At 31.4% G+C, this 13,472-nt stretch overlaps 1 protein-coding gene and 1 pseudogene across 1 annotated transcript; one reads left to right on the forward strand and one right to left on the reverse strand.

Moving 5' to 3' along the window:
* The first annotated feature begins 481 nt into the window (after positions 1 to 481).
* On the forward strand, positions 482 to 1,409 carry LOC145003094 (uncharacterized; annotated as a pseudogene).
* A 6,212-nt stretch (positions 1,410 to 7,621) lies between these two features.
* Positions 7,622 to 9,693, reverse strand: LOC144999952 (5'-adenylylsulfate reductase-like 4). Its single transcript, XM_078959097.1, has 4 exons — positions 9,198 to 9,693; positions 8,546 to 8,733; positions 8,254 to 8,378; positions 7,622 to 8,161 (listed from the first exon to the last, which is right to left on the reverse strand). Exons 1-4 carry the CDS (start codon positions 9,414 to 9,416, stop codon positions 7,803 to 7,805), a joined length of 891 nt encoding a protein of 296 aa, XP_078815223.1. The 5' UTR covers positions 9,417 to 9,693; the 3' UTR covers positions 7,622 to 7,802.
* Between the last annotated feature and the right edge of the window lie 3,779 nt (positions 9,694 to 13,472).

The following is a 13,472-nucleotide window of genomic DNA, read 5'->3' on the forward strand; positions in this document are numbered from 1 at the left end:
TTAAGACGTTATAAATATTTTTCAGGTATGATTGAGATAAAAAGAAATGTAATAAAAACAAACCATACAAATGATCACGTGTTAAAAAAGTTTAGTAACCAAATACACATATTATCACAAACAACAAAGACCATTCGTGTAATTTACTTTAAAAATGGGGAAAATGGTCTTGATTTTCCTTTTATAAAATTAACCACAAGAAGAGTAACTTAGTCAATATATTTCTTTTATAAAAAATGAATAAATTCTAGATATAAGAAAAAAAAACTTTTGCTTAATTTAATGGAGTAAAAGCGGATACATATACGATTTTTGAATTTTGATTAAGCCCTATGATTTTAGTACGAAAAAAATGGATTTACAATTTAACCTTACCTTTTACAAATTTGCGTGTTGTACAAACCAACCTTTTTTCTTATATATTTACTGTCGCGTACAAACCTTGGCTCTCAAGTTTCAACCCTCACTTCAGTGAGTTAGTCCCAAATTTTGGTTATCGATCGTCACTGTCTTCCCACGTCGTAGAGAAACCTTCAATCTCTTCTTGGTTCTCCATAGTGGCTCCTGTCCTTAGCCTCAGAAAGAGATATATAGAGATGGTAGAGAGAAAGGTTTTGAATAAATACTATTCGACTGATTTTGATCCAACAAAGATTCCGAGAAGGAGAATACCGACTAATCAACAAATGAAGGTTAGAATGATGCTTCCGATGAGCATTAAGTGCAAGAATTGTGGAAACTACATGTCCAGAGGCACCAAATTCTAACTCGTGTAAAGAAGAAGTCAAGGGAGAGACGTATCTTGGGATGAAGATATTCAGATTGTATTTCAAGTGCTCCAAATGCTTTATGATAAAGATAGACCCACAAAACTCAGATTATTTGGTGGAGTTTGGAGCCGGTAGAAATTTTGAGCCTGTTGAGAAGGAGAAGCAACCAAGCACCCAGTCCTTGGAGAATAAAGGCAGATGGAGATTCTCTCTGGACTTGAGGAAAGGAAGTCACCGAAGTCAAGACATGCAAGTGTGAGTGCAGATGCAATGCTTGAAGTTTTGCAGCAACGATCAACTCCTATGGTACAACAGGAGGAAAAGCTTGAAGAAGAGATTATAAAATCCATCTTTCAAAAGAGGAGGAAGGTTTCTCAACAAGTTTCTGATCATAGCCCAACCTTCCAGTACTTCAAAAAATCGAAAACAAAAACAAAAACAGTGTCGGATGGTAGACTAGATGTTCCCAAGTCTTTGACCATGAAGTTGTTGTGTTTTTGGAACAACCAATCAGAGGCTGAATATGATCAAGAGATCAGTAATGGACTACAACTGTTATGCCAACACTATGACAATGGACAACAGGACAAGAAGAAGAAGAAAAAGAGTAATCGTATCGGGTTCACAGTTGAAAACTAATACTATTTTATTATACTTTTATCCCCTGTTAGATTAATGTATGTCTATAACTGATTGTTATTGATTTTAGAGTTGGGAAGATAAATCTATTATGGTTTATGAACATACACACACACACACACACATATATATATATATATATATATATATATATATATATATATATATATATATATATATATATATATATATATATATATATATATATATATATATATATATATATATATATCATTTAGGGCATCTATAATGCATTAAACTCTATATAATTTAATAGATTGCTTCATCATCTTTCTACAATCCATACAACTGTATCATTTTTTTTCCTAAAATGCATTGAACTCTATAAAGTTCAATAGAATGTTACAAAATATAATTTATAGTAAATATTTAAGAATTAAAAACTCACCATTCCCTAAAAACTTCCCGAAGAAGAACCTAAAATCCATAAAAGACCAAGATATTGGTTTACAGTCTTACCCTTGGCTTCTGAAGACATAATTGAATACATGGATCACTTAAATCATGGTAACTACATCCAAAATAGGCTAAATCCTTCCTTTCCCGAAGCCCTAAACCATATGGCAACTGATGATTGGTCCGCAACCCCGAGTAACAAACACTTTCAAAACCGGGTGTTACAGCACCGCATACGGGGTTTGATATTTTGGAAACCACAAACTGCACCGCAAAACTCTAAACCGCATTATGCAGTGTGATTTGGTGCGATGATTTATGCGGTTTCGGTGTGGTTTGTACGGTTTGATGAGTCCAACGTTAATCGTTAAATTAATATGTGTGTGTGTGTGTGTGTGTATATATATATATATAATTTTGTTTGCCAATTTACACATCTTTTACTTTCATCGTGTATTTGGCTATGACATTTAGTTTCTTGTGATATTATCACCGACAGCATAATCTCTAAATATTATTAAAAGAAAACCTTTAATTCACCAATAAAACAATCAAGACCTTTGATTGTATTTCAATCATATGTTTTCCACCATTAGATCAAATTGATGACATCATCTTTTCCAAAAATAATTCAAATACAATTACATTTAATTATATAATCTTTAAATTCAACAATTATGCTAACAATTGAAACATATCATTCTATTTATATAAAAGATATCAATTTCTATAATTAATATTGTTTCTAATTTAACTTCCTTATTTATAGCTTTTGGCTTCAAATTTTAAATTCGTTTTTTAATAACTTTTTAAATAACCATATCATTAATTTGGTTATTAACTCATAAAATCTAATCTAATCCCATTAAATCTGCAAAATATTTGAGAGTCAAAATTAAAGTCACTATCATTTATTATTTATCTCATAAAATATCCCACATAAAATGAATCGATTTGAGATAATGATTTGAATTTTAAAACTCATAAAATAAGCAAGTCAATTAATTTGTAAATTTGAATCAATATAACTGATTTATTTCTTTTTTCTAGATTAATAGCCGGAAATCTCCAAGATTATATCATAGGATCTCATATTTTTTAGAAGATAATGATTTGATTATTCAAAAACACCACATATATATATATATATATATATATATATATATATATATATATATATATATATATATATATATATATATATATATATATATGGTGTTTTTGAATAATCAAATCATTATCTAGAGAGAGAGAGAATTACATTGAATTTTTTATTCTTACGATTTTGGGTTGAGTCGTACGATTTATAATGCTCTTCTTCAATGTTCTTCTCCTCCATTTCTTTTTTCCAAATTCTTTCTTTACTCTGTTTCCTTCTTCTTCTCTAATTTCACGCATTTACTTTGTTCTTATTACCTGTTATTACTATATTCCCGTTGAGATGTCATAAAAAAATTAATCAATCTACTAGAGGAAAGATATGTGCTAACGATTTTGAATTTGTATTGCCCTCTAGAAACCAATCATAGTCTCATAGACTATTCCCACATATCTTAATAGGTCTTAGCATTCCCCCAAATTTAGCTACAAGAAGTCATGGATGCACTTCTTGAATTAATCATCTAAACTGAAATTAATTTGTTAGTTAGATGTAGTGACCAATATGCAAGATTTGTGAAAGTTCGTTATTATTTATTAGTGTTAACCTTTGGCAATTTATGAAACTAATATTATATTTTTGTTCATAACAAGGTTTTTTTTTCTTTGATCGGAAGATATGTATATCTAATTAGGCGTAGCCTGAAAAATCATATTTTAATTCTTATATGGAAAAAATACTTTATAAATTGACCAAATTACAATGTCTGAGTTTGATGTTTATGTCCATGGCAATGCACTTTAATTGTAATGTTTATCAAATTTCTTTACAGAATTTAACATTGCTGGTACATATAACAACTTATTGTTACTTTTGGTTTTACATGACCAATATGAAAAGTATCATATGAGCCTCCGTGGGGGTTGGTATACTGAACAAAGTCAAATCATAAATCTACTACACAACATGTTTTAATCAATGAGTCGCATCATGTTGTGATAAAACAAATATCACGTAGATCATTTATGTTAAAAATTATTGTATTAAAACACCAAATTGCTCTAATATAAATATTAAATATTTGTATTTAATAAGTTTGGTTTAAAAACTCAAAATGAATCTAACTAACATTTTTTTATTAAAATTTCACATAAAACAATACCATCTATTAATGTAATGTGTATTTAATTTATATTCTCCGCGTTTAACGCGGATCATAATCTAGTTATTAAAAAAAAAACAACTATCATACTTGAAAAAATCAAAACGATTAAAATAGATGTTGAAACTATTTGAAAAACAAGTAAAACAATAATAGATTAAATAAATGTTTCAATAACAACTATAGTTGAATATTTAAGTGATATTTGATAGTTTTTATTGGATTTACTATATGACAATGTTTATTTTTATCATAAACATGTCATGCATATAATTAATTAACCAATATTAATATGTCGTCCGACAGCGACGAGCTCCAATATTTATAGGTAAGAATGTAAATTGGTCCGGAACCGGAATCGAAAAAACCGAAATCGAATTAGTCGTAAACTAAGAACCAAAAACTAGACCAAATATCACTAACCTGTTTCAATCGATTCCAGTTCCGGTACGGTATTGGTTGGGGTTCGATTCTACTAAAAAATATGCTATTTAAGATGTTTAGAACCGGAACGGGCCCAATCAGGGCCGGAAGCATAAAATCGAATATCAAATAAACTGTAAACTAAAAACCGATAAGTGGACCTCATACCATCAACTGATACCAAACCGGTTCCGAGTGATATTATGTGATTATATGACAAAAGATTGTATTTGGTTTGTGTAACAACAATGGCAGTAGAAATACCTTAATTTTAACAGTGCGGAACATTAGTCTGGAATGATCGTACATTCCAGACAGAGATTCAAAACACACTTTTCCAGTTTGAAATGTACATGTCAGATTCCAGACAAATCTTCTACCAACCACCGCCTACTCCAAAATGACTATGGTCGTGTTTGGCACGAAGCATTTGAGAGCTTCTAGCTTACGGTGTTTGACAAAACGCTTCGTGTTGAACAGAAAGTCTCGTTTCGCACTACAAGCTGCTATTGTTTAGTTTAAACAAAACTCTCAAATTTTTAAATGCTATTTCACATAGCGTTTAACACAACGCTACCGGATACAAGCTACCCGCTACCAGCTAGTTTTCCCAAACATACCCCATAACTACTCCTGAATAAAGTATTTCCGGATTAAGTGGTTATTTTTCAAAAACTTAAAAAACTGATTATTTTCTTCAAATACTTCACTTATAATGGTTAGTTTAATAAATTTCCCTTATAAATATTATCTTTTGATGCTTCCTGATACTATGCAAAAATGTATATTAATATCACCTTTACGTAGTATTAATACCAATATTAATAATGGAATCTTCATCTAAATAGTCCACTTAGATTTTATGGTCTCTTGTTAATTGTACCTCTTAAAGTTTCAAGAATCGTCATCTTTGTCCAAACTTTTGCTAAACTTTAGAGAAGACTTTGCAAAGTGAGGTGACTTGATAAGAAAAAAAATTGAAAAATATAAAAATTGAATTTTCTTGTTTCATATAGAACTACATGTATATAATATCTACTTGGGAATTTAAACTCAGAATATCGATTTAGTGTAGTGTCAACATTTTGGGTTTATTTATGAGGTATTGGGATTTGTTCCATGTATGTGTGTAATAGATAAATAAAAGAATGGTGTAAAAATGAGTGGAATTAAGTGGTTAATTTATAAATAAAATTTATAAAAATTTAAATTTGATTTTTTGACATTATTGTTGTTCAAATAGCTAGTCAAAGAATTAAAAGCAGCCAAATCATCTCATTAGTTGTGCCCCCTTTTGATAAACATAACAAACCAACACTACCGTTGCAACAAATGTTCAAATGATTTTTAAGGAATGAAGTTGATAAAGACTGATGTGTGCAACAAAACACGTGATCAATTTTTAAGTAATAGTTTAGCGTCATATTAAACTAAACGTTTTACAAAGTATCGATAATGATACAATTATTAAAATATTTCATGATAAAAATCACATCGAGTATAATTGTAAGAACTTTAATATAACTATTGAAAAATAGAAGATGTGGATGCGAAAAGGAAAAACATGAAATACCGGATTTGAGAGGTGGAATGACAAAAGTTTAGAAGACAAAAAAAAAAGTTTAGAGCAAAAAAGATAAGTCACTAGAAGGAAGATAATTAAATCACTTTGAAAGTTTGAAACACTTTCATACTTTTTGGTTTCCCTAATTTGATTTAGCTTATTACATCCTAACTTTTTATTTTAATTTTAATTTTTTAGTTTGACCCACTAAAAGTTTATAATATATAACATACTAGTTGTGAGACCTATTACATGAGTTAATTGGAAAAAAAAATTAATATAAAGATCAAAATATTTAAGAACTTTGAATTTATAAGTAAATAAAAAAAAAATATTATAATGTAAATATTTTTTTTTATCTTTTAATGTTAAACAAATAATCTAAATGAAGAAAAGAAACTTATAATATTTAATTTTAGGAATTTTGAAATTAAAAGTTAAGTTTATTAGTAAAATTATTATTCATTAGTAAAATTAGTATTCATTTATTACAATATTTATTGTAATTATTATATTAAAATATTATGTAGAATTTAATAAAATAAAAAAAAACTCAAAATGATATGTGGAAAAAAAATTAATTCAAAATAACTACAAAATAATATTTGGCAAATTGAATAAGAGTGTGACAAGTGGCAAAAAACATTCATTTATTTATAAAAAAATATATATTAAACGAGTCATATTCGAGTCATCTTCAAGTTGAAAGTCCTGACTAGGGTTGTAAACGAACCGAACGTTCAACGATCTGGTTGTGAACTGTTTGACGAGAAGTTCATTTATATTCATTTATTTAATAAATGAACGTACATAAACAAAGTTTCACATTTGTTTAGTTAAACGAACGAATATGGACAATGGTCTCGATCGTTCAGTTATGTTCGTGAACGTTCGTTTAAGTTCATTTTATGTTCATATGTGTTCAATTTTATTTGATTACATTATTATATTATATGTTCATTTTTATTCATATATGTTCAATTATGTTTATTTATCTCCATTCGTTTATGTCTGTTTAGGATGTTCATGAACAAACCCTCGTTTGAGTTCGTTGGCCCTAGCTACTCTCGATCCTAACCCAACCTGTTTAAGTTTTATGTTATGTCGTATCAGCCCGTTACTTAAATATGTTGAAATCATTTACCCAAACTCGTTAACTTCGTGTCGCGTTGTCGTATTATGTCATGTTTTATCACGTCTAATATAAACCGACACGCCATTAGTATTTTTTACCTTTTTAGTTTCAATTAAATAGAAAACACATGTTTGCCATTATATTGTTTCTGGATTTGCTTCAAGAATTATGAATACAGATAGATACAAGATTTTTTTTTTTTTGATATAACTTGCAAGGAGCACTACCTTTTATTCTTTTCAAAGGTCAATATTAGGTTCATTAATATGGCCGATCGAAATCTCTAAGGTCAAAACCAAATTCTATAATTTGTTTTATTAAAAAATTAAAATTATTATCTCACTAATATAGATTCAACTGTCATATTTACTATATTTAACTAAAACTAAACCTGTTCCCCAGAATACAAATATTAAATCCTTCACAAAAGCATCTCTCATTTTTTTAATCAGTACATACACTTGTAAGTTGTAACCTGTATATATAATACATAAACCCGAAGCAAGTTACTCGAAACACGAATTAGAACAAAACTTTGGTATATATTTTTTAATAAAAAAAGATCAAATTAATCACGTTATAAAAACCCAAATCTAATGCTTCCTTCCATTAAAGAAATCAACACCCATACAACCTGTAAGCGAACTAAAAAACTGTATAGCCCGATTCAAATACGTAACCGGGTGGTCCCACAAGCTCCATATATTCAACAACCGTGTTCTTCGGGCATATCGGGCAGATGTCACAATGAACGGGTAGGTCAGGTAAACTGACCGGAAAACAACAAACACAGTCGCCAGAAATAGATATGTCTCTTGCCGGAGTAAATTTTCCGGCGACTTTGCCCATGAAAACGGGCAGAATTCCGGCTCACTGCTGTTGTTACTTTTATTGTGCACAAATGTATCCATTTTGTCTAGAGATTTTTTATCCATTGATTCCGCTTCAACACCTATACCCATTAAAAAAAATTAACACTTTTTCATAAATTTTTTTTTATTATGTTTTCTTTCAATTTGGAGAAAATAAGGAAGCTGAATATACCTGTAACATCCGTGTAGAAAGTCATAAGAGAACCCAAAGTCCGTGGGCCATGATAACGCACACGCATTGTCGAGTTTAGAATAAATAATGTAGGAAACCCATTAACTCCATATTTCGAAAGTAAACTACAAAAAAAAAGTATGGGAAATGTAGTTTGTTTGTAACATATTGTTGTTATTGGTAAAGAAATGTAAATATGTTGCTATTATGGGTAAAAAAAAATATAAGTATGTTGTTGTTGTTATGTAATGGGAAGATAATAAAGTAGAATATGCTATTATAGGTGACAAACCTCGGCTTTACGCGGGATTCTTCGATTGCAAAATGAGGGATGGAAGGATAGAATGAAGACATCAATGATAAACTTGGTTTAAAGATTGTGGAGAATGGGCACCATGATGCATAGAAAAGTACCACTATGTAATTATGGGTATTTGCGTCAATCATACTCAATGCCTTTTGTATCGATGTGTCATCTCCCTTCGTAAAAAGACGCGAAAATCAATATCAGTATCAGTATCGATATCAGAATCAGATGATTAGATAATCGGTTGATTAGAGAAAGGGATAAGTATGTAATGTTGCATTATAAATGGATTTTGTTGTATAAAGTTGTGCTTGCAACTTATTCTATGTATGTACCAACAAATTCACAAATTCTATGAATGAAAGCAAATCACAAAACAAGTCTTGATGAGTATACTCATAGATATATCCAATTATCCATTGAGCACAACAAAATCATGAATTAATATGATGAAACTAAAAATCCCCAAATAAGAAGCATTGGTTATTAGTTATTACCCTAATTTTATATGAACATAGAATATGACTTCTTCAAAGCCACTCAAGATTGACTTTACCTAGAGGAATGCTAGATTGAAACGCCTAGTTGATATAACTTCAAGAACAATTATTACATGTAATCAGAAGCGTGTAAATACCTCAATAACACCGATGGAACAACCGATTCCACTTGATGGACAGATGGAATCACCAATTCCAAGGATCGAAGCTTTGATCGACTTTGTAGGGCAGACAGGATTGGAAACCCTAGAGAGCTCATCGGCGCACGTTAGCCTACCAAGAATCGCCAATAGAATAAACCCAGTTCGCAAAACCCTCGTTGGACTCATAGTTATGGTTGATCTCGATATATACATACGGATACAAAGAGATCAATCAAATTCATAAAGAGATGAATCACGAATAAAAAAGCCCCAAATTTTGATGGATTGAGTGAGCCTGGGGCTCCGATAAACTGCAATTAATCTGCATATGAACAAATTTCTATAAAAAATCTTAGCTTTTTCAGAACCCAGATCGGGAAGCCAAACAATTTGGACTTTAAAAGACTTTAGTTTGATGAATGCATAAAATTCGATGGTTTTACTTCCTTTTTTTTGGGTTTTCAGGAGTCCAAAGAGAAAGATGATGATTACACAGTGTTTTCTGTTTTTATGATAATCGACACCCACTATCTTAAGTTATCAGATAGGCCCCTCAACTTTACAAGAACAACTTTTCAGTCCAATTATGTTTTAATAGTATATATAATTTTCAATATTTATAAAATTATAATTGAAAATTTCAATATCTTGTTATTTTCTCCCATTTTAGATATTTTTGTTAAATCTATTCATCGAACAATCATTGGCGTTTTCCTTTTGTTATGTATTTTAGCTTTTCTTGTTAGATTTTGATCATACCCATATCTAAAATCAAAGAATGTTATAAAAGTCAAAATATAACAAATCGTTTGTTTACCCCGTAGGGTATATGTTTGTCCTTTATTAAGCATGTCATGTTCATACAATCGGTTATGGTAATGACGAATTTGGTTGATACAAGTCTCCATCGACAATTATTATGTTTGCAATACTTTGTTTTACATACAAACTAGTTGTTTGATGTTTATAAATATAAAATCCCATAGCTTAATTAAAACATGTTAACAATGAATTTACCTCGGTTTTGTCGCTAAGAGTGAATGTCTTGCATTCCTTTGTTACTTTGGATATTAACGAAAAAAAAAAAAAACTTGGTATAATGGACCAAAGAAGAAAATATGCTTATAACGGAGAGAATGAGAAGAAATATATGTTTTCTGTTCTGATTTTGAATGTAGTTTTAACTTCTAATAAATGCCTAATATATTATTTAGTGATACAAAACTATGATTCAGAATAATCCTTAATGCTAGGTTTTTCTTTTGAACGTCAACAAACTTGTATAAAATAACCAGCAAGAAACTAATAAAAAAAAAATACAACATCAACCATTTTTAAAAGCGAAAATTAGGTTGCTAAATGAAGCTAACTAATCTAATTCATGTCCATGTAATGTGAGTCTGTAGTTGAAATAGAAAATTTTTGTAAAATTATTCATGATTTAAACTTTGCATGCTCAAAATATTGTTACTGCTAGACATTTTACCCTCACATGATGGGTCGTGGATCGAGTTCGGTGTGAGTCGTTCAAATGGTGGTGTTTACTTTTTTCAAGTTAAGCAATTTAGTTCTAGTCATCACTAATAATACACGAAAAAAATATTAAAATGTTATGAAAAACAACATCCTTCCTAGGTGAGAAGATGCGAGAAGAACCTTCTTCCGAAATCTTCAGAACACCCAAAAGAATAGGAAAGTAACATGCTTAGTATTGTGCAATTAATATGATGTCTTCATTTGATTCAATAATCAGATACTACTGTAATCGTGTGGTGTCCCCCTAATGAATAAATAAATTATCACTTTGTCTCAACCTCCAAATCACAAATACGACAATCTGAAATCAATATCTATTCCACGATTCTTCAAGTTTTCTCGATTAGGCATGTGATCCAAGTGGATTCTACATGCTAAATATAAACCTTTATTGGAGAAACATTAGTACATATGTTGTTGATTGAAGAAACATTAAACTCGTGAAGAAAATTAGTTAGGGTAGTGATATGTGCATTTTATGTACTTTTTTTATAGTTTGTTTTAGCATATTTTATTTTATTTTGAGTTAATCACCATGCATATTTTTATTATATTTATTTTATATCCATATCATAAACTTTCTAGTCTGTGTGCTTAATTTTAGGTTTTCGAAGACAACAGGGATTATCAAGAGATTAGTTGGATTAAATTAGACTTGAAGATTTATGCTTTTTGGGCTTGATGAAGTGGATTGATGATTTTGGCTTAGGAGAGTTGATAGAGATGATTGGGTTAAATGTTAGGTCTTTTAGAAGGAATTTGTGCCTTTATACTCGGGCATGGAATGTTGGAACAAAGCGACAACAAAGATCTTGGTGAAAAGGACATGTGCTGGAAGTAAAAAAGAAATCATACCTATTCACTTGGTCCGCGTAAGAATCCAAAATGGTTTGCGTTAAAGTTGTAAGGACCATTTTATCATTTCATGTTTGACAGCTATTGTGTGGATGGTTGGTGAGCTTATTTAGACAACTTTGAACCATGCATAAATGAGTATTCTCTTTGAAGTTTTTGAAGTATTTGAATAGGGTTTTGAAAGGTTTCTTTCATCTAGTTCATTGGATTGATGTTTGGTATTTTTGAACTTTTATTTTTAATCTTAATCATGCTTAGCTAAAATAATATTTTGTTGATGTTGGTATAATCCACTAATAACTAGTTATTTTGAAGGTTTCTTATGAACTTGTGATGAACATTAGTGAATGCAATGGTTGGGATCCAAGTATTTACATTTCTTAGCCTTATTATGAGAGTTATTGCAAAATTGGTCCCTTCATACGTTGGGCGTACTTAAGGAGTACGCTTAGCGTACGAAGGATGGTTGATCGTGGAGGTTCGTCATGTACGATGGGCGTACCAAGGGGGTACGCAGGGAGTACGTGACTGAAGACCAATACCCTAATATCCGGGCTTGAGAGCTATATAAACATCCTTAAGTCTTTTGGACTAAACCCTAATCAGCCTCCATAGCCTCATTTTGTCCCTTAACCTCAGATTTCCTTGTGAGTGTGATTCTTGAGCTTAGAAAGTGTGTTGATGGCCATTTTTGAGAGCGTTCAAGAAGGAGAAGGTGGTGATCAAGCCTTGGGTGTCATTGAGCTTCTAGATCATGCATCTAGTTCATATTGAGGAACTTATGGAGGTATAAAGTCATAACCTTGTCATCTCTTTTGATTGTTTGAGCTAGGGTTTTGTTATAGAGTCCCTTTTTGGCTTTTAGGCCTTCTCTTGTAAGTTGAGAAACTCTAGAGATTAGGATTGCTAGATTTAAGCTCCTTGAGCATGTTTGAATCATAAAGGTGCCATCTTAAAGGCTGTTTTGACTCCATACATAAGTTAGAGGTCTTAAATGAGGTCTTAATGGGAAGAATGAAGTATTAGGGTCACTCATAACATGCAAGGGCATAAAGCTGCCAACTTTATACCCTAGGACATCTTAATGGACTCAAATCTAAAGTTTGGCATTGAAATCCCAAGTATTAAGCACTTAATGGTCGATTGATACATGTCATGCTTGTACATCGTGCATCATATTGTGTACGCAGCACGTATAGCTTAAGGGTCTAGTACGCTGAGTTACTGGAGTGGTACGAAGGGCGTACACACTCCAGTTGAATCTGGGATTTGTGTGGGCTTGTAAGCTTATTGGGCCTGGTCCCATTTAGAGTTTTGGGCTGATATTATGATTTGGTCCATAACTGTTTTGGTTGGGCCTTATTGGGCCATGTGGTCTATTAATGGCTTTTATCTTGGATCTTAGGCCCATTAGCAAAGGGAAGATCTTTGGGCCATTATTGTAACGACCCGTTCCCGGTATGTTAATTAATTGTTAATTGTCTAAGTTTTCAAGAGGGACTCAGCGAGTTCTAGCCTGACTCGCCGAGTTGGGTCGCGTATTTTGTGCACGCGGGAGCCGGGGACTCGGCGAGTCCGTCCGTCTGGGTGAAACCCTAAATCCCCGAGTTTGCCCACTATTTAAACCACATTATAGCCTCATTCTCGCCACTTTCACCCTGAGAACACAGTGAGAGAAACCTAATCCTCCCTTGAGAGCTTATAAGTGATTTGGTGCCATTTTTGTGAAGGTGTGAAGAAGGAGAAGAAGAAAGAAGCAAGGAAACGAGTTGTAGTGCAAAGATCCAAGGGCAAATCTGAGTTTATTGAGGTATTTTCGGAGTTCCCTTCTTGTTATATGCTTTAAACTTCCATTAGAGCTCTTCTAAGAGCTATTTG

Source organism: Lactuca saligna, chromosome 6 (genome assembly GCF_052625555.1).
Source record: "Lactuca saligna cultivar CGN05327 chromosome 6, ASM5262555v1, whole genome shotgun sequence".
Taxonomy (NCBI): domain Eukaryota; kingdom Viridiplantae; phylum Streptophyta; class Magnoliopsida; order Asterales; family Asteraceae; genus Lactuca; species Lactuca saligna.